The following is a 26,072-nucleotide window of genomic DNA, read 5'->3' as shown; positions in this document are numbered from 1 at the left end:
TTTCAAACTACAACTTTTTTCCTCCATTACAAACATTTATGTGTATGTTTCTGCATTACTCAATCAAAATGCAATTAACAAATTGGTACATCCAACATTTATGTACAATTACAAATATCTAATGGAAAGCAATCTAATTTTACTACTTATTTGCTCTAAAATACTAATAAAAATGTGAAGTGTTCAACAAAAATATATATTGTAATCACACTTGCTTATAATTAAGTGTATGTGAGACGTTTTATATCAACTGTAAGAAGTGATGAAGACACATGAGAACAAGAACAATAAACCAACACTGAGGTGCTACAATCTAAGAATGCCAGTGATATTAAAGTGCATTTTCTATAACGCTTCTTCTAGATATTTTGATTAGACCTTACAGCCTGTTCCAATTCAGAAGTGCTTCTGAAATTCTGAATCCTTTTAGGCATTTGGTAGGATTCCATAGACAGGTGGTCAGTCAAACACAAAACATGTTTTGTTTAACTGATATTAAAATTCTCTCTCATAATAATGAGAAAAGAAAACGTGTATACATTTCTAATATCTATTTTGAAACAGGTTTGAAGTGAAAAAAATATAAATGCTAGCAAAAATAAAGGTTTCTCAATTTCTAAGATTACAGTGATAATACATTTTACAGATGTTAGTAAGTGAAATTTAGTGCTCTTTTTAGTGCATAGTAACTACAAATATCAAAATGTGTGTTGATTTCTACATATCTATAATATTTGGCACTGTATGTACGTTTACAACAATACTCAGTTGATTTTCAAATGTTGAGGTACAAATCTAAGGGCAATATTTGAGTATATCACAAATTATAATTGTTTAGATCCTGCTGTATGTATGGGACATCATCATTCTGCTATTCATCAACCAAACAAAATGACTGTAATTAAAGTGACTCTAGTCCAAGACTTTCAGATATCAAACAGATTATTAGAGAGAGGTAAGATTTACAGGAATCATAATTCAGCATGCTGAGAATGAATATACAAATTAAATAAAGTTAATAACTATCTGTGAATCTGAAATCTCGCTAATGAAGGCATACAAAATGTATGGAGCTAAAGCTCCATACATTCACAACCTAGCACTGATCAACCTCAAACTGCAACAATTTCACACCCCCATTGCCACTGCAGAGGATATGCGACATTATCTATTGGCTACCTGGGTGTGGATATTAGGCTTTGGGGATAAAAAGAAAATTTTCCAATCTACCTGAAAGGAGGTGAGCCCTCACTGTTAAGTTCAGTCACCTTATTAAGCCTCCTTAATTAAATATAATAAATTCAAACTGAGATCCATAACAATAATTTCTATATCACCAAGGACTAGAAATGGACAATCTTTTATGAAATATACTTTATGATGGCCAATATACCTAAAGCAGCACAGCATTATGAGAAAACCTGCAGATATAAAGAGAGTGTGTAGAGTCATATAATACAATCTTTCATCCAGTCAAACCCTTAACTTGAATTTAACAGTATTTGAAACATCAGAGACACCAACCCAATAAACAGAAATGATGCTAGAAGAAGAATAAAAATCAAATTTCCTTGCCTGCTCTGTAATTTAGTACTGAACTTATGTGAATATAAGTAATGCCCATGTTTTGTGACAACAAACACTGAACTTATAATTTTCTGTTAAATTTGTGTTGAATTTTTATCAAATTACAAACCAATGTTGTGTTTGAAATTGTGCACATTTTTTAACTGTAACAGTTTACAATTCACTAGCGGAACCATTCATATTCGGAAACCATTCCTTTCCTTTTTCACACCAAGCAAAAGGTGTTTCTGAATGGTATAATTTCAGATCTTTATGTTAAAACTGGTTGAAACTGCTGAAGAAACCATAATGGAGCAACAGAAGAAAAGTTAAATACCTAAAAATTTATGGGAGATTGAAGGCACCAAAAAACCCTTTCATGGAAACCAACATGGCCAGGTAATCATTCAGACACCCAAAAGTGCCAAATTTCAATAGACCGAAATAGGATTGGCTGATCACATAGGTGAAATGAAAAACAACACACATAATGCTTCATGATAACAGTGCAATGCTGAAATTCTTGGGAATATTTCAAAACAGCCTGAGAAGACACAAAATAGGCCCCATCTCCAAAATAAAAGTATGATTCATACAATGTGCCATTATGTGTTTTTGTTAAAAATGAATGTTAAAGACTGTATATGTCAGTTAACCCACTGTGCTGCTGAACAGCTGAAAAGATGCAAATTATATCTACTTGTACTTTATTTACTAACAAATTGCAATGTGTTTAATATCTGTTTTGCAGAATTTCACAGTACATTTTAATTGTGACAAAGATTCATATTCTCTGTTATTTGACATTGCATGTGCTTGGACACATAAACTGTTTCAAAATTTAAATGATTCTGTTAGGTGTCTGAACACAAAGTATGTACAAAATTTCAGAAGTACTTAGCAAATATTTATCATTCATTAGTCCTTCAATACCCAAAGGCATTCTTACAACCTACAACACATGACACACTTTTGGAGCAAAAAGCTGAAGATTAGTAATTTAACATACTGGAATACAGTTTATATAGAGAGAATTTCCTGACAGCAAGTACCATTTTGTCCACCGTCCTCAGTTGCTGGTACTGCAGATATATACAAATAATGAGTATCTGAACATGTGTCAAAGCCGGTACTATCTGTCAATATCCCAGAGAAAATACAATGCTATGAAAAGTAAGGTTCTGCATGCATGACTGTTCAAATGGGAAGAGAACAAGAAGGCAGTGAGCCACAGACCTTTTTGTAGATAACGTACCCACTTGCCTGCATGGACTAAGAAAGACAAAGACTATACTCTTGCTGAAGCATGAAGGCTCAGTACCTGATAAATCAGACAACTATATTGGAAGCATTCGGACACCAGAAGATAGTATCAGTCATCATGAACCAAGTACATATTATTCCACATATAATTCTTGTCACTTCAGTTTGTATAGCCAATGGACAAGTTTATATTGAGTTAGTGAACAGACAAGTGAATCAATGAAGTGAGTGAATGAGAAAGTAAGTGATACACTACATAATATTATCAAAATATAGTTACTTAAGTAGGCAATATAATTCTATGATAAAGGAAACTATCATGTTACTTAAAATGTTACTAAGGAGGTATAAAATACAGTCTTGAATGTAATAAACAATATTACTACCATATATACAACTGAAACTTGGATAATACTGTATTCATTTAAGAAACTCTTCCAGTATGTTAATTCTGCATAGTGAAAGCTCACTTAAACCTCACATCATGCAGAAGTATAAAGATATCACTCCAAAATCTGTATCATGAAGTATGATCAGGAATGAAACATTGCTTGGATAAGGATTCAACATCAAAGACATGACTAATGAAGAGAAGATTCTGGTGAATGGCAGAACCATACCATACAACTGCCTGACACAGTCTGTTCCTATCACTTTTCTTTGTACGTGGGGTCCGGAGGTACTTACCCTGGGCATCATACTTACTGGAAAAGTTACGGGTTGCTAGCATCGTTGTAAGGATCGCACCCTGCGTATGAAACAAACAAGAAGCCAAGTGGCAAGAACAAAACATCAGAGGATGTAAGTTTTTATGTGTTATTTGCACAAAGCGTATGAAATAAAGTCATAATGGGGAGGTCAAGTATGACTGTGTCTAAATACTTCACCTCCGAAACTACTGGGTGAATTTAATTTCAGCTGATAACAGTAAAATATAACTTTGATTTTCATTCATGTTATATACAACTTTTATACTAAATACTCTATATTAACTTATCTAACTTACTTTCCTCGGTATTAGGGTAGCAGATATCAGCTGCCAACCAAATTCACTTTCATGTTTATTCACATTCTTACTTTGGGCTAGATTTGACAAACATGTAAAGAATGAAATACACATCCATGACACTCTTTAGGAAGTATGATTTTAAGATACTTTTAGGCCAAATAAATTATTGTTATCTCAAATACAGTTTGAATTTACTCCCACGATTTATGTAAGATCTATCACACAGGTTACTGAGACACTACTTGGTAAGGCAGCAACACTTTTCACAATCTGGCGTCCTAAAATAAAGGAGAGCAACAGATGCCACACATCAGATGTTATAGCTTTAATGCATGAATTTCATTTTACAGCAACCTGTAAAATGAAATCCAATTCTTTCCTAGTGAATTAATAACCCAAAATTAGAGATCAATTTAAATTTTATTACTCAATGGAGAAACAAAATAGTGTACTAATAATCATAATACACACCTTCAGTTTACGCCTTGCATTGAACTTCTTCAAGCAGTCCACAGTTTCTTGTCTGTGAACAACAGAAGCCACACGTTCCCTTTGCTGAAATAAAATAAACATAATCTTGTTAGTAACTATACAGTCACAACAGAATCAGACCTATCTCAGTGCACGCAATGAACTACAGTTATAAATACTTATAACAGAATATCAAGGGACCTGAAAATGTTGTTTTATGAAGGTATCAATTTAACAAAGTTACTTCGAAATAAGTAATATACAGTACACATCATAATATTTTCTATCCAGAACACAAACCAGGCTATGAAAAAAAAAAATACTACTGAAAATGTTTACTGCTGAGTATCTATTTAAAACACATAATATGCATAACAAATTTATACACAGCAGCACACAGTTTCTTTCTCCCTTCCATTTTCCAGCACACACATGGCCATAGTCAAAAATGAAAGTGTTGGGGTGATCTAGACACAGTTCCAGGTTGAAAGAAATGAACATGCAATGATTATATGAGGCTGTCCTCATTGTTACGTGATGACAAAGTCCCTAAAACTAATCCCTTCAGAAAAAGTGTAAATTAAAAGCATATACATACGCAGATCCATGGATGTTTCAAAGCCTCTGAGGCCGTAATTCTCTTCGTAGGGTTGACTGTCAACATTTGGTTGATCAGGTTCTTTGCTTCTGGTGTTACTGTGTCCCATTCTGGTGAGGGATACTAGAAGTAAAAACATGAATGACAGATCTTAATATACAATTCTTCATAGAACAAATATTTTACAAATCAGAGGCACAAAATACAGAAAACACATGTTATTTGTAAATATGGTAATTGTCACTCTTTCATCAAAAACAAAGTAACTCCAAGCTTTACTGACCATTACAAATCCATGTGCGAGAGGGAAAGGAAGACAGCACACACATAGATAACCCAATTGTTCCTTGTACTACAGGATGTGAAATTACATCTAGGATGTAGAAGTAGCACCTACAGATTAAGGCATGTGCCTGCAGTGCTAGATTTTTTATAGTTCCTTTAGTTCACAAAGTACAGTGTAGTGTACGGTTGGTGTATAAAGAATTCCACGAATTGTGTTAAATTTCATTTACACTATACATGCTCAGACACTCTTTACCATCTTCCCCTTACACTGTGACATAGTTCAAGCTCAGAGTCATTTTACAACCATTGGAACGTCCAGTGTCCACACCAAGAATCACATGAAATTATGCATGACAAGTTCTCTTCTCCAAAACATATATTCTCATTAACTCACATCGTATGCACCCGCCTTTATTTGTGCATATAGTCGATGCTGATCCTCATCCCAAAAAGGAGGATATCCAACTAGCAATATGTATAATATCACTCCTGTAAAAAAAACAGATATACAATGTGTAACAAACTGACAGTTAAACAATTTAGTCAAGTATCATTTCAAGCCGACTGTTCTTTCAGTCCAACACATCGTTCAAACCGGTGGTATACACATGACAACTGATAACATCATGGACACCAGTACAGTTGCCATGTGTAATTTCAGACATGATTTGATATTTCCCAGCTGCTACATAGAATATAAGAGTGCAGTTATTTATATATTTAGATAGCATCTTAACATTCAGTAGACCATAATTTCTCTTCAAAATATTATGTGTGAAAAGGCACTGTAATAACAATTTTAATTCATCACAAAACTCTAAAATTATCAGCAATATTAATACAAAATAGCTCAAATTAAGTTATAAAATGTTTCTATGAGAACACTAATAGTTACAGTATTTCACACAAGATAACTTAAAATCAGAATAGAAGCATTCACAGAAAGAATGAGAATGGTAGTGACACAGAATGGTTAAGGTCAGGCAGGCCGTCTTCAGTTCTTCACAGATTACTTCTAGAGACCAGGAATCGCCAACGTTTTTTGCATGATGGGCAACTATAAAAAGCTCATAATTTTTAGCAGGCACCATATAGATCTATACCACCACCACCAACACCCCTAAAAAAAGTTGCAAATGGAAATAATTATACTGTGACTGTGGTCTTGCATCTGCTACACAAAGTGGCTCACAAAGAAATAGATCAGATTAAAACTTAAAACTCCTTATAAAATTCTAAAACTCTCGCAGCTAGAACATATTCCTTCCGAAGACACCAAGGTGCCTGTGTGCATGCAGGTGATGATTCCTGTGTAGACTATAATTATATCCTCATTAGAATCACATGTGAACTGTAAACCTACCAGGTGATTTAATAACTTTAGATTATACTACCTTTAAGATGTTATACTTCCAATATAATTAAAGAATACAATGTCAAAATGTCAAGCAAGTTAGGAAATGCACCCATGGCATAACAATTCTGATACATTCACTCTGTTATTGCTTCTAGATTTTCAATTTATGAATGGTGACTTCCAATGGTATCTTCTAATTATGTAAAACAGGTGTGGCAGATGAGCAAGGGCCTCCAACTCCAACATAAAATTTGATCAAAATCAGTCCAAGGGTTCTCAAGTTATGAGACAGCATGGCATAAAAATCACATTTGCTTATTTATCTAAAACATCACAACACTTACAGGAAAAGCATTAAAATTAAATCCGTGGCGTAACAGCTCCAGAGAGCCAAAGCCAACTAGCTTGACTGCTGGCCTCACGTTCACATGCCTAAGCAGAGGTGAACGATCAACCAACCAGATATAGGGTGACGTGTGGTCAGCACGACGAACCCCCAGCCATTGCTAGTTTTCATGACCAGATTACGCTACTCATTGTAGCTCCCCAATTTCCTCACGATGCTGGGTTGGCACCAGTCCCATACACTGATCGAAAGCTCATGAGAAAATTTCTTCTCCCCCGAGACTCGAACCAGTGCGCATTCCGTATCGCCGGTCCGAAGCATGATGCCTCAGACTATGCGGCTACTGCACGGGACGCAGGAAAAGCATACTCAGCATAAAATATGCTTATTTTGTTTTATAAGTTTCATCCCAAATATTTTTCACTCTAATAAATATTTAGCAAGTTTAGAATCAGATGTGAGCTGAAATGTATGTAGATCTGCATTTAAGTGTTCATTGCCATTGTCCGATTTTAACCAAAACTGTAACACATTAACAAATTTTAATAAAATTCCCAAATATAAAAGTTAATGAAAGTCCATTCAGCAGTTCTTAAATTGATACATGTGGACAGACAGATAAAGAATGATGACCAGGCTAATCGGTGCAAATTTCTGTTGTAAATGCACCAAAAATAAATATTATTAAGTCAAGTAACATACATGACTGTTAAATAAAAGTACAAAAACTGTAGATAAATTAAATGATAAAGAATGTAAATCTGGAAGGAACATAAGTCTTAAACATACATACCTAAACTGCAGAATCAAAATGTAAACTTACCACAGGCCCATATGTCAACTGGCTTTCCATAGGGTTCTTTTTTTAACACCTCTGGTGAGAGGTAACCAGGCGTACCAGCAAAGCCTGGTGACATCAAAACATAGTTGAGTTCACAACTCTGTATCATAATCGTTTGACATCAGCCAAAATGCACACACGGACATGCCCGTAAGTCTGCCGGTTGGGTGGTTCATACTACACAGATAACTTGGGTCAGTTCAGATGAAATAAATTTGAAACAACTTTGTAAGTTTGTTGCAAATCCGTTTTCCAGATAAATCACTGTCACAATGCAAATTATTTTAAACTGAAGTTTCCTTGTCACAGATCCTTAAGCTTATAAATTAACCCCAATCAACTTGACAGAATATGTTTCAGAAACACAGCACTGGAATCATTCACAGTATATTAGTAGTTAGGAAGTGATGTTTATTAATCTGGAAGCAACTCTCGACAATTGCACAAATAATTTAATAAGCTCTCAGATTTATAAACATGAAACAAACTAACTCAGGAATAGAAACACTGTGGAAAATTTTAAATTTAAATAATTACAGTAATAAAAATAAACAAACACCTTTTTAAGTCTTTTGAACACAATATTATCAATCCTTCCATGATCTCTGTTAACACTTTGTGCCTAAACATGAATGATACACAAAACTGATGAGAAAGCAATATTAGATAAAACATTTTTTTGCCTACATGAATGTTTGTCCCAACATGACAGTAAATTTTATGAACAACAAATGAATTAATGCTGTGTTTTGGAAACAAAAATTCAGTAATCTCAAAATAATGTTTACACCAATTTATTATATTCTAGTGGGTTACTTGCCATGATTACAGAGTGTTCTGTACGCTGTGCACTATTTTGCATGTGAGAAATAATAATAATAATAATATATATATATATATATATATGTATATATATATAAACAAATATGACAAGGGTTTAATCACTTTTGAGAGACCATAATTTTATGACACCTAAACTGAACAAGCTTTTCACACGAGGGTTTAAAATTTGCAGAGTTATGTTAAATGCCTTTATTTTGTCTTTTAAATTAGGATATTAAGCTTCTAGTAAGTGAACTGTGACCTCATGTTCAAAGCCACTTACTAAAGCACTTCCACAGAACAGTCTGTAAAACATGAGGAATTCACAAAAACTTTAAGGAAGAACATAAAAATCTGAACATACCAAACCACGCTTGCTGTTCTCCTTGTACTTCAATCGCTAAACCAAAGTCAGCAAGCTTAACGGCTGCACCTTTTTGTTTACTCGCTAATAATAAGTTTTCAGGCTATGGAAGAAAAAGCGAAAAACAAGAACAGAAAAACGTGTTAATGATCTGTTAGTATCAATCATTCAACAAATTGGAGATCATACATAGAAACAGTTTAAATTTCAGTCTTACTTTTAGATCTCTATGAACAACTCCATTTTGATGACAATGATTGACACTTTCCAGGATCTGTTGGATACAATGAGATGCATCTGCTTCACTGTAGAATTCTCGTGCGACGATGTCTTCAAAGAGTTCCCCACCCGTCACTCTGAGGAAGATAACATGAAAATAGCAAACACAAATACTGAATTAACATTTTATACAATAAATTTATACATTTATATAATAACTTATCTTTGATGCAAAATAACCAAAGGAGAAGACAAATTAGAGGACAATGCCAAGGGCAAATCATTAATGATCATATATTAAATAACAATTAGTACAATTTCAATATAACGTCTCCAATGTGGCACTAATACGAGAAAGACAGGACAAATAGCAGTAGTTATCAGTTATGTGCCAAACTGAGGATCTTCTGTGATACATTGTAGATATTTTAATGTATAAAACTGGACTTCCTGTGCAGTGTTATTTCTTTTTAATTTCAAGTATCCTTAAAAATAAGTTATCTCAGGAACACAGAATAAAAAATGTTTTAATTTCCTTCGGCAAAATGTATTTGCTCCCAAAATAAAATAATATTGATTTATCACAAAACAGTGCTCATTAACGTTAACACGAATAATTAAAATTTTAAATTTGGGGCAGTTATCAACATGATTATTCAACAAAACGTAAGATTTCAGTCATTCAATAACTTAACTATAAGAAATATTAATGGAGATCTTTAGTGTACTTACAAATCAAACACTAGATAGTGGAAGTTTTCTTCTTGTATGCTGTCATGTAGCCGAACTGAAAGACATAAGAAAATAAGCAAAATCAAACAGCTATGTTATCACACTGCATACTAGGTCTACATCAAATACAGACTGAATAGAACAGCGGTCCCCAACCTTTTTGTGCCTCCGGGCACATTTGAAAGTTTATGAGATCGTGGCGGGCACCAACCAATTAACAAAGCCAAATTTTCTTTTCTCTGGACAAATAAGATATGGACACCAAATAATACACAAAACAACACGACGTTTAATGATACAAGAAACCATGCAATCAAAAATACGTACTTTATAAGTACAATTATTATTACTCAAGTGGGAAGTTAGTGTGATGTTTGGCGCTGCATTTCATCGGCCAGTTTTCCAAATTTTGGAGTGTAGGATGATGTTGATGGCCACGGTGGTCTAGCGGTTAGAACGCTGGCCTTGTAATCCTGGGGTCTCGGGTTCGATTCCCGACGGTGCCCGAATTTATAACTTGTGTTGGGCAAGGCCGTGGTCTAGGCAACACGGAGTTTTCCTCCGGGGGCTTCCCCGGTTTCTCCGTGACATCCCAACAATTACTCCATTCACACACAGAAGAAGGCAATGGCAAACCACTTCTGGATCATCTGCCAAGAACGTATATGAACAGGTCCCAGTCCGAGAAAAGGATGGAAGGATCCTGTTCATATGGACCTGTCGTCAGACAGAACACTAAATAAATATAAAATAGGATGATGTTGCTGCTCGCAAACAATCGTCAATATGGACGTCAGTAAGTCGAGATCTGCGCTTTGATTTTATAATGTTAACGGTTGAACGGCCTTCATTATTCAGTATAACCTCTTTCCGTAACAAAAAAAGCCTTGGCGCCCGCGGGCACTGCGTTGGGGACCACTGGACTAGAAGTTTGTATATAAATGAGTACTCAAATAACATATGGCTTGAGATCTTTCACAGATATCTGACTGATTGGTTTCCTGCAGTCACCTGAACAGACTGTGGAAAACCATACGAAAAGTCAGGACAGCTAATAGCCCAATTGAAATTCAAAGTGATTATGCAAAATATTAAATAGATGGAAATCAAGTGTTTGCTTTTCGTAAGATAAACATATTCAAATAGAAATACTGACTAACTCACAGTAAATTTTCAATATAAGGAGATTTTATCCATGGTAAGCGATAAGTCTGAAGTTACACTAGAATACTCGAATGAAATGTAAGTGATGTGGTCATTCATCAAGCTGTTGCCACACGTTAATCCAGTCAACAATTGTACATTATATGAATCGCCCTCTGAAGTCCATGGTTCCAATCTTTTAGGGTGTCTATGTTCTTTCCACGAATACTAAGAAGGCGTAGAAGGGAAGTGGAGGTAATGTTCCAAACATTATTAACAGTGACAATAGATGTTGATATAAGTTTGCTACATTCCAGTCACTGTAATTCTGGAGAATGATCCCCCAGTATCCATTACATAGGCAGCTGAGTGATCCACATGCCAGTCTGGATGCTGAGTTGAAGATGAGAAGCTCTGTTTCTGCGCGGGTATCAAACCCCGGTAGTCTAATCCAGTCTTCAATAGTTTCTTTGACCATCTAGTATCATGCGTTCAACGAACATGTCCATGCCCATTTGGAAGGAGGGTTTCGTGTATCTGTATCACAGCCTGGATTCAAACAAATTCCAATATTGTTAAGTATGAGTTTTAGCAGGTTGGATCTTAATATGATTGTTTGCAAGGACTTTTATAGCGCTTCTGTTGTAACCTCAGAAACCACATCTACAAACTTCATGTTTTTAGTATTGAAAGCAGCAATCACTTGAAGGCAAGTGGCCGGTTAACCGAATTTTACACGCTCCCTTGAGAGGGCATATGTAGACGCGTCTCTTTGATGTTTGCCAGACGGTGTCTGTAACTACAACTACGAGGGCCAGTTCTCTATTAATTTTCGCCAGATGGCACACGTGTCTTTTAAATACGGTAGGTTAGGTTCTCTCAGGCGCTGGAAAAATACGTTTTATGGACATGCGTATGACGAAAATAAACTTTGTACTTACTGGGCAATCCGGTTAATTTCCGTGGAGAACATTTTGTTTTAAGAATTGAGAGAAGTGATTTGTTATGGAAACAATGAGATATCGAGTTCTACATTCACTTCAGACGTGTTACAAAGGACTGTCGGTACGGTTTTCGGGAGAATTTGAAACTGGAAAGAAAGCGGGAATAATTCCTAAAATGTGATGCCTCTTAATCTCAGGGCGGTGAGTATGAAGACGGCTGTCCGCCGAGTAGTCGGGTAGAAGTTTAAGGATGTCTCTGAGGTGTTTGTTACCTCTATTATCAGGGCAATGCGACAGATGAAAGCCATCTTAGCAGTTTCTAAACTTTTTTTCCAAAGAGAGACGATGAGACGCTGTGCGCTGTTTTCAATAATATGATTTGATTTTAAAATGGTACTTTAGGAATAACTTTGAACAGAACCTGCAAAACTTTCACAGAGACGAAGATAACATATCTGAAGCACGGGTAAGGGAACAGAGTGACGAAGATAATACACGCAAGCAACGTTGTATTGATTTCCTAAAAGCAATTACAGGACTCAAGGCTTTAACCTGGGACCTGATTAGGTGATTCTCTCTCAGACTGCTATGAGGGTAGACGGGATTCAGGAGCTGACATTCTGCAAGGTAATCGCGAGATTCTGCTAAAGTTCAACTACTCAGTAGATCGCGTATTCAATGTCAAATGAATTGTGAATGCTGGAGCTGCAGTCAGGATAAATGTCGCGTCGTACAGCTACTGAATGATCTGGTTGATTGCTGTAATCAAGTCATCCAACGGTTGGCCTCAACCTCAAACTCGTTTCAGAAACACTGTCGCTTATTGAAATTTCCCAGAACAGGGTGGTCCAAAATTTCATTCTCTTGGGCCAAGAAACCCCTTGTGGCACTACTACTGTGCCGTAGCTCAGGAGCGCTGATATTTTGCGTCTAGTACACCTCCAGATGACTCGGGATTGGATCCAACTGCGGGTTCCGGTGAATACGATAAAAGAACTTCAGGTTCCTTAAAACAGGGGCGATTTATTGACTAGCTATGTGGCTATTAGCTTCTAAAGAATAACTCTGCTCCATATAGTTACATTTAACTTATAAACTTTTATGCGTCCTACGTAAAAGTTTTGCTGAAAATTCCGAAAACCTGATAGGGATAAGATGAAGGTCATTCTAATAAACAGAGACTGGAAACCATTTTGGTCCTTCCTTTTCCAGGACACGGAATATACATGTGGTGTTCTTCCTCAAATAAGAATCCTTCTTCCAGAGGACTGGGATCAATTGCGAAGAAATGCTAAAACTGTCAATTCTTCTTGACGGGCTATAAAACCACCAACATGAAACACTTTACAAAAATTGTAATTAAAATTAAATTAAACTGCTATGATACGCAGCTGCTTGTCCCAAGTTTGAACGTCTGTCCTGGACACTTTGGGCAAAAGTAAGTAACAGAACATTCACATGCCAGAGACAACTGATCAATGATCCTTTGAAATTTAAAATTAGAATCAGTTACGATTAATACCTCTATCATGGCCATTCATGGTAATAAATTTCTCAACATTCGTGAGTCAATTTCAAGTCAGAATGACAGACAAACGTTGTATTTATACTGGTAATTCCACTTCTCAGTGTGACGTATACACAAAGGCTACACGTCACAACGTAAGGCACAGCACATCCAGACTGCCCATAAATAATATGGCTACCCACAACTGGTAATGGAAGTTTGCTAGCCAGACTATTTATTATTAAAACGCATAACGGTACCCTTTGGTAAACTACTCTCAATTATTTACGAGAAAGCAAAGTTCAACTGCACCACAATGCGCGCATTTCACAAACTATGTTATGATTGATACCAACATCGTTCATCATGGATATCACTTGTGATTCTCTAAGTCTGTGACAATGACTGATTCATTACACTAACAATATATTGACAGTTCTCACTGTCTCAAGTATTTTTATCTACGCGACGTTTCGGAAGCTCGTCACGTGACTGTGGTTTGTGGACGGTGTCAGTAGTTCAGACTACGCAACGTCGAATGGCAGGATCATTAATGAATGAATGTTGAACCGGAAAGGATATGGAAGTAGTCGTGACCTATTTTAAGGTAATTACCCAGCATTTGCATGGACTGGCGTAAACCACGAAAGAAGTTTCTCAGGATAGCCGGTCTTAGGGCTAACAAAGAATATCTCATGAAGTATAGACTACCTGCCTGAATACCGCGGCGAACAAGTTGCCGAGCAAGCAAGGCGCTATTCATGTTTTTCACTTCTTTGTTAGACACGAACATTTCTTCGTTTGGCATTGAGAATGTTGTTAAACTTATAGCAGGCCTAAATGGGACCAGGAAATATTAATAAGGCGTGAACACATCTCTCAGTACACGCAGAAAGAGTAAATTGTATATATTAATGAATATATTCAGAAATTCGGGAAAACAAGTCCAAATTCTACTTGGAACATGGCTGCACGTCTGTGTTCCCCATGCGTTGTCCTGTTATTAGAAGCCATGAAGTTAACCTATCCATCCATCAAGGAGTCCCACAAAATATCTAAAGAATTTTAACGTTTAAGAATTAATTTAAAAAAACAATCCGAAGAATTTAATCCATGATAAACGGGGAAGATGATCACGTAACTCACGTAAATATCACTTTCTATAATGACGGAAACTTAAAATACTGCTAAAATTTTAACAGACCAGCCTCGTATCTCAGTGTACGTACAACAACGTGTTTTCACCATAATTAGTCAAAACGGCACACTGAAAAATTTCGCGGTACGAAAATATACACGGCCATAAACATGCATCAACATATAAATAATTGTAAATGCATTTATATGAAAACATTAAATAACACGTGTTTAATAAGTCTATTTATGATAAAACCTATGTGTGTGAATCGCGAATTCTAATTACGAAAGATAAGCTACTGAATTTTTGTAATTATAATGTTCGAACATATAATTTCTTAAGAGAATTCGCTGCACATCTAAAACCTCGTGGCGGTACACCAGTTTCCACCGTCCTACCTAATACAACTCTAAATGGTTTCAACGACGGTGCGTTAATTCAATATTGGTCTTTCCATGGACTTCATCCACTAGGACCCAACTCCTGAAGTTTTAGAAATGTAAACGGAAGTTTAAGTCCAGAAGAAGCTGAATATTGAACATGACTCCTACCTAATTTTGTACTGGGACTATTTTCCACGGCGTTAAAAGGCTGAGGCGTATAAAGGAAGCCAGTGGCCACTCACCTCCATCTAGTGCCGAGGTTAAAGAATGCTGTATGGGGCTTAATTAAATAAAGGGATAATGTTGTATTCACTAGACCTACTTATATGTTATTCTTCATAAAGAAACTCTGCTACATATTGCTGGGAAATGGAACAGACTTAGTGTTAAGGTCTACTTAAAATATTAACTACTGCGTGTTCTGAAAATGACTCGGTCGCGTGACACAGCATTGGTAATTTCCCTGGAGTATTCACTATAAATGAAGGCAGAATGTACCAAGCCACCCCTCCTTCCCAATCCTCTTCGAAAACTTAAAAGGAAAGGTTGCGAGAATATTTCACAGAAAATGTTATATGAAATTCCATACATATCTGAAATGTTAGGTTAGAAATTCAGTTATATTATGTCCAATTTTTTCTTCTAAACGCGGTTATATTTCATTATTTGCTGTAACAAAGCAATGGTATATTCCATAAATCCGATGATTTTTTGTTACCAACACGCGAAACAAGTACTAAACTTAGTGTTTTCATTTCAACTCTAAGAAGATAGCAGTATTCCTTTTTACTAGCTTCTTCCGTCGCAGAGTCTAAAAATAAACACAAATTATCTTCAGCACGAAATCTCGAGGGAAAGACGCTCTCTGTAAAATAATTCACGGCTAATATCAACAGCAAAGGGCAGCCCAAGCAGAGAACCGATTGTTCTGCAGACATTCGCCTTCGACTGCATGTCTTCGATTATAACAGGAATCACCGAAAGGTATGAAGCCATTACACTTCAGATCAACTCAGTCATTCTAATAGAAAGGCATAAAGAAATGTCATAAAGCAATTCAAATAAACAGTAAATCGAAGAGTTCTGTCTTCTGAATTGTTACGCTGTGTAGACTGGTCAATGTTTACCAACATTTCAGAGGTCATACTGTCTCCGTCATCGCCCTGATGACGGAGGCAGTATGACCTCTGAAACGTTGGTTAACATCGACCAGACTACACGGCGCAACAACCCATAAGACGGAAATCTTCATACTCATCGCCCTGATGACGGAGGCAGTATGACCTCTGAAACGTTGGTAAACATCGACCAGACTACACAGCGCAACAACCCAGAAGACGGAAATCTTCATACTCACCGCCCTAATGATGGAGGCAGTATGACCTCTGAAACGTTGGTTAACATCGACCAGTCTACACAGCGCAACAACCCAGAAGACAGAAATCTTCATACTCACCGCTGTGAAAACCTCAAATCATACAAACAGTAAATCTTCTATGCGGTTTCCTCCCTCGACATTTTTTGTAGAAATTTTGTATTGCTCGTCTCGTCCATGTGTACGACGCGTTCAGCTCATTTCAAAATCTTAATATTAAGTAAAGATCGCGTATGAAATCTTCATTACGTAAATTTCCTATGCATCAATAACTTCTGCCTTCTCAGGTCCAAATTTTCTGAACACTTTGTTCCCAAACATCCTCAATGCCTGTTATCCCCCGAGGGTATAAAACCAAACTCCATCCCCACATTAAACAACAATTTCAATTGCTTTTATCTTTTATACAATACGAAAATAAAAACAGAAAATACATTTTGGACTGAATTTCAGAAAAGACTATAACAACCTCCTCCCAAAAACGGGCTGGACACTCATAAGAAAAACACTGGCACACGGTGAAGTTATGCTCATGAGACATGACCCTTCACGAAGTGACCATCAGGGGCCGGCGAGGGACTAAATAACAAACTGGAGGCCGCAATATGGCGTCTGTAGCTGCAGCCCCACATGAGACACGGCACCTCCCCCGAGGTACCACTCGTGTTTCAACTGCATTTCCACGTGACTTGTTCACCGTCACAAACGGGTACACTATTTGTAAGTTGGCTGTCACAAATTGTAAGTACAACATCCACTACTGGTACGAAAGGTATTAAAACATACAAATTTCATTCCTTCGAAGCCTTAACAAGCTTAATAAGCCAGGAATGAGCGCCTTTTAAACCTTGTTTTCCTTTTATACCCTCGTTATTTTAGCAACTAAATAACGAATGGCTTAACAAGGCTTCTTGGCTAAATCCTTTCCTGACTGGTATATTTCACGCAAACTTTTTCTCTACCTCCAACTGCTTTGCGCTACTAATTAGTAACTTCAAGGCATAATAAACTCTCTCCTGATGGGCTTTAAGGCCAAAAAAAATCTGCTTTTAAAAATCAGTGGAAGAGAGAATTTTTCTGACCATCTTCCCCCGGTAGTAATTGTGTGTGCACACGCAGAACTTACCAATATTTGGGTGTTGAAGTTTCCGACATATGCGAGCCTCCCGCTCCAGTTTCTGGAAGTCTGAAACAAAAACACGGATCAAATTAAGAAGTGCAAAACGTGCTTTTGCCAATACGAAGCCATTTCATTATATAACCCCTTCACTTCGATTAACATCCACAAACTTCCTTACAACCCGTGAGAATCCCAAATCTCACACAGTGATATCCCGTTCAACACTGCCCCACAAAACGCTGCTTAGGAAGAAAATGTTTCAGACAAAGCAATCAATTATTGATGCCTTCTTGAAGAAAATGGCTGACAATTCCACGGAAATAACCATAAATCAATACGAATATGGATGTGCTGATATTAAGTACCGATGTGTATTAGATTTATTATTATTATTTATTTAGTGTTCTGTCTGACGACAGGTCCATATGAACAGGATCCTTCCATCCTTTTCTCGGACTGGGACCTGTTCATATACGTTCTTGGCAGATGATCCAGAAGTGGTTTGCCATTGCCTTCTTCTGTGTGTGAATGGGATGCCACGGAGAAACCGGGGAAGCCCCCGGAGGAAAACTCCGTGTTGCCTTGCCCAACACAAGTTATAAATTCGGGCACCGCCGGGAATCGAACCCGAGACCCCAGGATTACAAGGTCAGCGTTCTAACCACTAGACCACCGTAGATTATCAAATGAGAAAGACTGCTCCTACACGTTCCAAACTAATAAAAGAGCAGAATTCCACTATAAGAAAAATAAAACCCAAATAACAACCCAGAAGACGGTAATCTTTGGTACAGTTTCATTCAGAAATAGGCATGGAGGAAAAAATGTAAAAGAGAAATAAAGAGGAACACAGCGCGTGCATGGGAAGACACTCAGCTTATAACCTCCGTGGTAAATTATATTTTTATACCAGCCAAGAGAGCACAAGTTGTTTCATCTTCAAGAAGATGATGTTTCTCAGCCACCCCGTGGTCTCCAAGCAAACGAATTATTGATGAGGCCATTGCACAGATGACTGGATCGGCCACAGAGGCAGCCTCCACATCTGCATAGCAGAGAAGAAGAAAAAAAATGTCGAACGCCGGTCGTATACCTTACCGCCAGCTATCAAACTGACTGAAATGTCGTACGCCATCATTCCCATGTTAATCTCGATGACAGTGTATTTTAGTTTGAGCTGGAGTCCCACAGATGACATTTTTGGTAATAATAAATAAATTGGGACAAACACAAAAAAAACCTACAGCAATGCAGCATAAGAACAAAAGAATCAAATCTTAGGCACAACTTGCGGACCCCCAGGGTTCCGCGAACCGCCGTTTAAAAAAAACGTTCTAATGGACACAATAATTTGGTAGGCTTGGTCCCAGCCCTCATTCCACTCACCCCACATTCACACATCACTGCCGTTTGACCCATTTAGTTTCACTTTGATGTATGGTACGGCCCGGAGCGTTCAATGCGTAGAAAATACGGGCAGTGCCTGCATGGGGAACCGATGACGAGGGCAGTGTCCCCGTTTCCGAAGCAAATAGGACCGCACTTTGCAGTCCGAGTGCGACGACGCATTCCATATCCTGCGGTTCGAGACCGAACTATGTCAACACAATCATTTCCTACAGGACTCTTTTTGCAGATTTATTTAATTACGGTAATGAACTTTCGGGATCCACAAAAGACAGGAATTTTTGACCAGTTGAACCAAAACTAGCTTCAAGATAAGAACTCTACTCCGGGGAAATTAAATATATTTACCGCCAATGTCCTCTCGGCTGTAACGCCATCTAGATCTATAGATAAATACCAACGATTAGAAAGACAAGCGTTGATGAGAGGATAATCTCAAAACTTATCAAAAGGAAACTAGGGGGGGAAGGTATGGATTAAATTCATCTGGTTCAGGATAAAGGCCGATGGAGGACTCTTCTGTACAAGGTAATGAACCTTCAAAAGGCGAAGAACAACTTGCCTATCTGAGCGACTACACAGCTCCCCAGAAGGATTCTGTTCCATGGAGTTAGTTTGTCAGTTAGTGGTTTTCGTTGCAAAACGTCATCTGACGGGATATTTATTTTAGTGAAAGTCTACTCTAGCACGTCCCTTTGAAGCTGAACGATTAGTCTGAATTGGCAATGACTAGCAAATTCATTCGGCGTCACTAGAAAGCAGCTCTATTTATACAAGTGCCAACAGCAGACAGCCCCAACCCTTGCGCAAATAGTACACACACAGAGATCGACTAACGTGGTCTCAGAATCTACCCCGCCCCTGCATAATTATCCAACATACACGACATGTAGGACTACGTCGTGTTTGTCGTCGTAATGATACGGTGCTTCGAAATGCCAAAGTACCAAGTACCGAAGTTCGAGGGTTGGCAGATAAAAGTAACGAGCCTTAAGATCTATACTTCAAGTGTAAATTTACGGTTAGAGAGTAAAGTTATGTTACTTTATGGTGCAATCTAATGCTCGAGCGAGAGAAGGCAAGAAAGAAGTGAAGAAGAAGAAGAAAATGAGCGCCGATATACAGCAGCTAGCGGAAGGAGAGGAAGTGAGGTTGTAGTTAGGAAACTAATCGTTAATTGCAAATTAAGATTTACAGACACAATATCATGTAGGATTTGTATTGTTCTACCACTAGACTCGTTACTGACAAGTCTCGATGTGCACAATTTTACCTTTAATTTAATTAGTGATGGCGACAAACAGTAACCAATGTTTTCATTTTCGCTAAAGTAACAGTTACCAAATTGTATGCTTCAAGGCCACAGAAGGACTTAACACCACCCTCCTCCTCCTAATCGACGCGGCCATGTCACCAGTACAACGTTGCTAGCCTTGCGACGCTGCTAGTTCTGGGCTGTCTTCACTCACCTGGGATCCACCGTCCCTGTTGCAACCTCTCAAAGCATGACATGTGTTGAACACAGCAATCAAAAAAAAATATATACAGACTCCATGATACCGAAGTACGTAACGCCATTCAGCCATATTTCCAGCGAATCTGAAACTCAGCGACCGCCACGAAAAAATGCGACTGTGTTGTAAGTTATGGAGGCACGGGCTAATTAAGCGTTTGTGCTTCAAATACAATTACTCTGACATTGGCGACATATAATAAAAGGGCTTTTAATGTAAAGTAGATGCGTCAAATGTAAATAACGGTTCAATGAAATTATCATTTCTCTTTCATCTTACGTTCTTTGAAGGAACAAAGCTTTGTTCAATTACATTCACAGTTGCTACGGAATGTGTTTCGCTTTGGAAACAGAGTACGGGATGAAACATGGACATATTCTCTTTGCACCGTCAACTGGAGTCGCTTTGGGGGTTATATTTCCATATTCTTTTCTGTGTAACAACAATCACTGATTGTATTCCTTTACATTGCTAGCTGCTTATTCATTGGAGTATCGCAGGAGGGTATAAGAGAAGACTTAATTATTATATATTGTTTAAATCTTGTCCGTCTAATCACAATAAATTCTTATTAAATATTAAAATATCACATTAATTAATTATTTTAAATGTTAATTAATGTAATATTTTAATATTTAATAAGAATTTATTGTGATTAGACGGACAAGATTTAAACAATATATATTTATTACATCACAATATGACGCAACTTTACCATCTCATGACTTAATTATTGTTACTTTTTCGTGTTCTCTGCATAGTGTGCATAAACTGAAAGCATAATGGGGAAGACGTGTCTGTACGCATGTATCATCTCCGAAATTATATGACAGTGTTCTAATAGTTGGTACTGGAGATCTTGGTGAGGGTAGCCAGACATTTTCTTACAAAACTTGACCCAAGAACAGACTCAAACCTGTAAGGAAGAATGTTATCATTATATATTCTGCTTTAGAAAGGGTGCGTGTCGTACTACACACAGGACTCTGCCTTTACTTGTACGTCTCGGTCACATGAATCACTGGCAACTGCTATGTAACACTCTTACTTTCACTTTAGCTGCGTGACGTCACACAAAATACAAATTAAACGTCGAGACGGTAGTCGCATGCAAAATACTGTGTTAATGAAATCAAGTAATTCCTATGCCATATTTTTAATCGTCGAATAACAAAAAAAAGACCAGCAGTAAATTATCTTAACCTGTTTCTGGTAACCAGGAGGCAGGAATGTTTTCCTTATCCACAACGACAAATGAAACAAAGCCTCTCTAAATTGCGACCAAAAATTAAATGATTACGTATAAGGAAATCTCAATCAAGGAACACAGGAGCGGTTCTCCTATAATAATCGTTCACATCTCGACTGGAATTTATCGATACAACCCCCCCCCCCAACCCAAACTGGTTCGAAAATATTAACGACTTCTCTCATTGGACAAGTATGGCCAAAACAATCTAATCTTCAATTCGTAAAATATGCGGTCTATTTATAACCAACAGGTCAATCGATTGTAAATACAATATTTGAAAGAACTACTGCATCGCTAGCATGTGGCATCTCACGGACATTTGCCAACTATTGACTCTATTTGACCCCGATTTAAGGACATTAATATGAAGTTAACTTCGCCTCGAATTTGAATGTCTTTTGTCTTTATTTTGCTTGGGCTCTGTGTTATGTACTTGTGTATAACACAAGAATGACTGAATGGTTTATTTAACAGCGCTTTATCGTATGTATTAAAATAAATACCGTCATTGATAAACTTAAAAATGATGTGGAAAGAAGACCTCTTGGTATACTTTAAGCTTATATCCTAGCACTGCCCGAAGAAACAAAGGAAAACCACGAAATATTCAAACACGATAGGTGGTCGGAGGATTGAGCAGGGCTGTCCTTAAAGCGGGGAGAGAGGCCCTTAAATAAACATAGAACTTGGCGCCAGTAACACTGTCTGAAATAATAAAAATGAAAATTTTAATCAGCGTTCTCGTATTTTTTCGGAATTTCTTTCCAGGGCCAAAAAAATTTGCGCATAAATAAAAAGAAATTGCACCCAGGACGGGATTGGAACAGGGTGCCTGCCAAATATGTCAGCCACGTTACAGGTTCAGCAAAGTACGAGTAAAACTTCGTGATAAAAATATAAGCCAGCTGCGACTCGCGGGCCACAGTTTCTAAATTGATCTAGGCTAGCCTTGGCACACAAGGAGAACGCTGTATTATTAATTCAACACAGGAATGTGGGGTACAAGGAGTAAGACTCGTCCCACATATTCATAATTAATAATGCCAGTACACGTAAAACGATAAAACAGCACACTAACAGCGTAGCACTTTCACATGTCTGCAAGAGTAATGCAAGTCTCATGCTTGTAAGCATTGATTCTCGTAGCATTTGCACAGATTTATGTAATGAGGAAAACGTGTTGTACAGTAAGGTGCAAAAATCAGGAAACCTGAAATAAAAACGCAAAAGAATACACAGTTTCCTTATGATTTTGGGTTCAATTTAATTGTACAGTACAAGTAATAATTTCCAAATACAATTATTACAAGCACTTCTAAATATGTTACTTACAATGCAGAAATTAACAACTCCATATTAAAACTGGAGAGACCTCATAAACACCCACACTAAACATTCACAATCACTAACTGCGCACGAGGACATGAGATAATTTATCAGAAACTTCCCATAGCATCGGGTCAACAGAGGGAAAGGAGATATTGGTAAATGACATTTTTCTGAAAACTTTGTGTAAAAACTATTTATCTGTCAAAGCAAAAGGAAAATACAAAAAATTATAATTAAAAAATACTTATCGTAAGCCTAATTTAAATTCAGATAACCGACAGAAGTACGACGTGTTTTATCATAACGTGTTTCACATACGAAAAAGGATCGAAGAGACTAGGTCATCAACCAAGGTCATTTCTTTAAACGCTTATTCAAGCCGAACTATAGGCATCTGGGTCATTATACTCATGTTAAGTTGAAATCACGGACAGATCAAGGTCATGTCAAAGTCACACAAATTCCAGACAAAGGGTTTGACAAATACAGACCGTCAAATCTCCAAGGTCATTTCTAAATAATTTCCTCTCACGCTAATTTCTACCAAAATACAGGTATCTGAATGAGTACTCATGCCAAGTCGAGTTCACGGATAATTCATGGTCATGTCAAAACAATACCAGCCCAACACTTTACCGAAGAGGGGCGTACTGTTTTCAAGGTCAATTCAAGGTAATTTTTTTAACGGTTCGGTTAGGTTAAAACTCAGAGTTGTGTCACAGCTAATGTTACACTCAAGGGCTGGTAGAAATTGAACTAGTTGTTTTAAGCTTTTAAGTGTTCACACGCAGCATACATAAACACACGTTATAAAACTAGATTGTCTCACAGTACGGACCCACGAATTATCGCTAGGAGTTAAATTAAGTTCAGGTTTGGATAATGGAGTCTACATTTTACAAATTAACGTTTCAGGAACTCTCAACTGACACGAAAATGAACCAAGTTCAGAAGTTTTTGATCCACAATAATATTAAGGGCGTCCAACATGCAAAGGCTATTACAAGTACCAAATATAAATCTCTTCATTCCTAAAATGATGATTATCTTTGCCTTTAAACTCAGTCCTCTGTCCGGAACTATGCGCAACTATCCATAAAGCCACCATTTCCAAGATAATTTATATTCAACAGAATTATTTTTCCATGACCAATGTATGTACAAAATTTCCACGTTGGCTCCATCATGCATTCAGAGTTTCCGAAAGAATTCCGAGCTGCTAATTCTAATGACTCAAAAAAGAGAGCAGTTCCGCGGACAGACACACGATGATGAATTCTTATGGCACTAAAGTTTCTTCAATTGAAAGGCCAAGTACGCCAAGTCATCTGTCTAGATCACGAATTTGCAGAAGATAACGCAAATCTCGTTACCTCTAAAACTTTCTCTCTGTCTCAAGAAATCCTGTCTTCTTTTCTTCCGCAGTAGTGACTTGTCTAAACTAGAACAAGCTCATCACTCGTATTGTCTACAGACCACCCAGATGGGTCAGAAATCCAGAGCACGTAGCAAGTATGAAAACTTATATACCGAACCACGTGTACAGACAGACAGACAGACAGACAGTCCGACGAACATTGGACTGATTCAATCATTTCTTTTCACGGCACGTACTCTCATACTGAAGACAAGATAAGTAAACAAGAAATTCTTAGAAGAACGCGTGATTCCTACTTTCCTTTAAATGTATCAATATGGTGAGCCTAGAAAAATAATTTCCAACAAAAAAAGATTCCAATTATCTCAAATTTGACAAATTGAATATCAAATTTCCACTGTCGCCATGTATGTAATTGTTAACATAAAAAGAAAGTTTCATAATCTGTTGGTATGCTTATGGTTATTTCTCCAGACGATATTTCGCATGCATAGCTAAATACGCCGACGTAATTATAATATCACGCCCAAAACAAAAAGACAAATATTTTAGAGTTAATATTTATGTCGACAATAACACATGTTCCCATTTTCTACGCAGTTAGGAAGTAATACTATTATAAACAACACTAGAATAAATAATACCAGTATTAACAAGACAGTCCGGTTTTTAAAAAAGTAATTACATGTTATTTCCACGTTTTAAAGTACAAGAACTTTGGGAACACTGGTATTTTGCTTCGATCGGACTCAGTCACTGGTCCACAGAGCGGACCAGGGCGTTATTATTATTATTATTATTATTATTATTATTATTATTATTATTATTATTATTAAGTGTTCTGTCTTACGACAGGTCCATTGCTCTGCCCAAAAAGAGCTCTCCAGTTGTCCCTATTCTCGGCTTCTCGCTTTAATTCCTGGAACGTCATCTTCTTTCCTTGTTTCAGATCGTCGGTTAGCTGTATCCGCCTTCTTCCCAGTCCTCGCTTTCCTTCAACCTGGCCTTCGATGATATCACTCAGTAACCCATTCCTTCCCATAATATGTCCCAGCCAGTTAGCTTTCCTTCGTATAGTGTAAAAAATAAATACTACCACTGGAAGGTCACTTGGATCATCTTCAAAGCAACGAAGGGCAATGCATGAATCAGAACGTATGAATAACTTTCTTTTTTACTGTTACGCATAGCAAAGACAGCCTTAAAAATATCAACATGATGTGAAAGAAACTTAAAAAAAAATAACAGCCCATATTGCAAGGGGATTTATTGGTATAATCTACATACAATTTAATTATCTCTGTCATTTTTGAACGCAAAGTTTTAAAACACCTGCAATATATATTAAAGTAATTTATAACACGCTATCTGTAGGAACGAACAGAAACATTTGTATCCACAAGTTTCCAAACAGCGTTCTTTCTTACATGGCCTTGCTCTATCCGACAGTCACCATATTCAACCACTGACATTAATATTAGAACTGGGCAACTTTTTTCAAAAATGATACGAATATAATTCCGCTAGAACCAAATCCGCTGGCACGGCTTAAACTCCTGTCTTTAAACATCAACAAGGAACCGAGAGAAATGATAAGGTGCATTTAAATTATCACCACTTATGTACAGTCCTGAAGTTTTGTTTGAAACGTTGATAATTTTAAAAACACACTAGAAATAACAAGATGATATCGGGGTGAAATGTTC

General features: G+C 37.1%; 1 protein-coding gene across 20 annotated transcripts in view; it reads right to left on the bottom strand.

Annotated features, from left to right (window-relative positions):
• CaMKII (Calcium/calmodulin-dependent protein kinase II) overlaps positions 1–26,072 on the bottom strand; it is a 157,784-nt gene that overhangs the window by 50,907 nt on the left and 80,805 nt on the right. For 12 of the 20 annotated variants that reach the window (XM_022069844.2, XM_022069845.2, XM_022069849.2 and 9 more), the window contains exons 3-11: positions 17,493–17,552; positions 9,877–9,931; positions 9,143–9,281; positions 8,926–9,028; positions 7,722–7,805; positions 5,590–5,684; positions 4,908–5,030; positions 4,310–4,393; positions 3,517–3,577 (exon numbers count right to left, since the gene is read on the bottom strand). In XM_022069844.2, the coding sequence (XP_021925536.1) occupies positions 3,517–3,577; positions 4,310–4,393; positions 4,908–5,030; positions 5,590–5,684; positions 7,722–7,805; positions 8,926–9,028; positions 9,143–9,281; positions 9,877–9,931; positions 17,493–17,552 (804 nt within the window). The remainder of the gene's footprint in view (positions 1–3,516; positions 3,578–4,309; positions 4,394–4,907; positions 5,031–5,589; positions 5,685–7,721; positions 7,806–8,925; positions 9,029–9,142; positions 9,282–9,876; positions 9,932–17,492; positions 17,553–26,072) is intronic. The other 8 variants (XM_022069847.2, XM_087347773.1, XM_022069860.2 and 5 more) reach the window with 1 other exon arrangement.

This window comes from Zootermopsis nevadensis, unplaced genomic scaffold (genome assembly GCF_977971745.1).
Source record: "Zootermopsis nevadensis isolate Lab colony 2312 unplaced genomic scaffold, Znev_1.0 Znev_ptg000012l, whole genome shotgun sequence".
Taxonomy (NCBI): domain Eukaryota; kingdom Metazoa; phylum Arthropoda; class Insecta; order Blattodea; family Termopsidae; genus Zootermopsis; species Zootermopsis nevadensis.
This window is presented reverse-complemented; position numbering and strand designations above follow the sequence as displayed.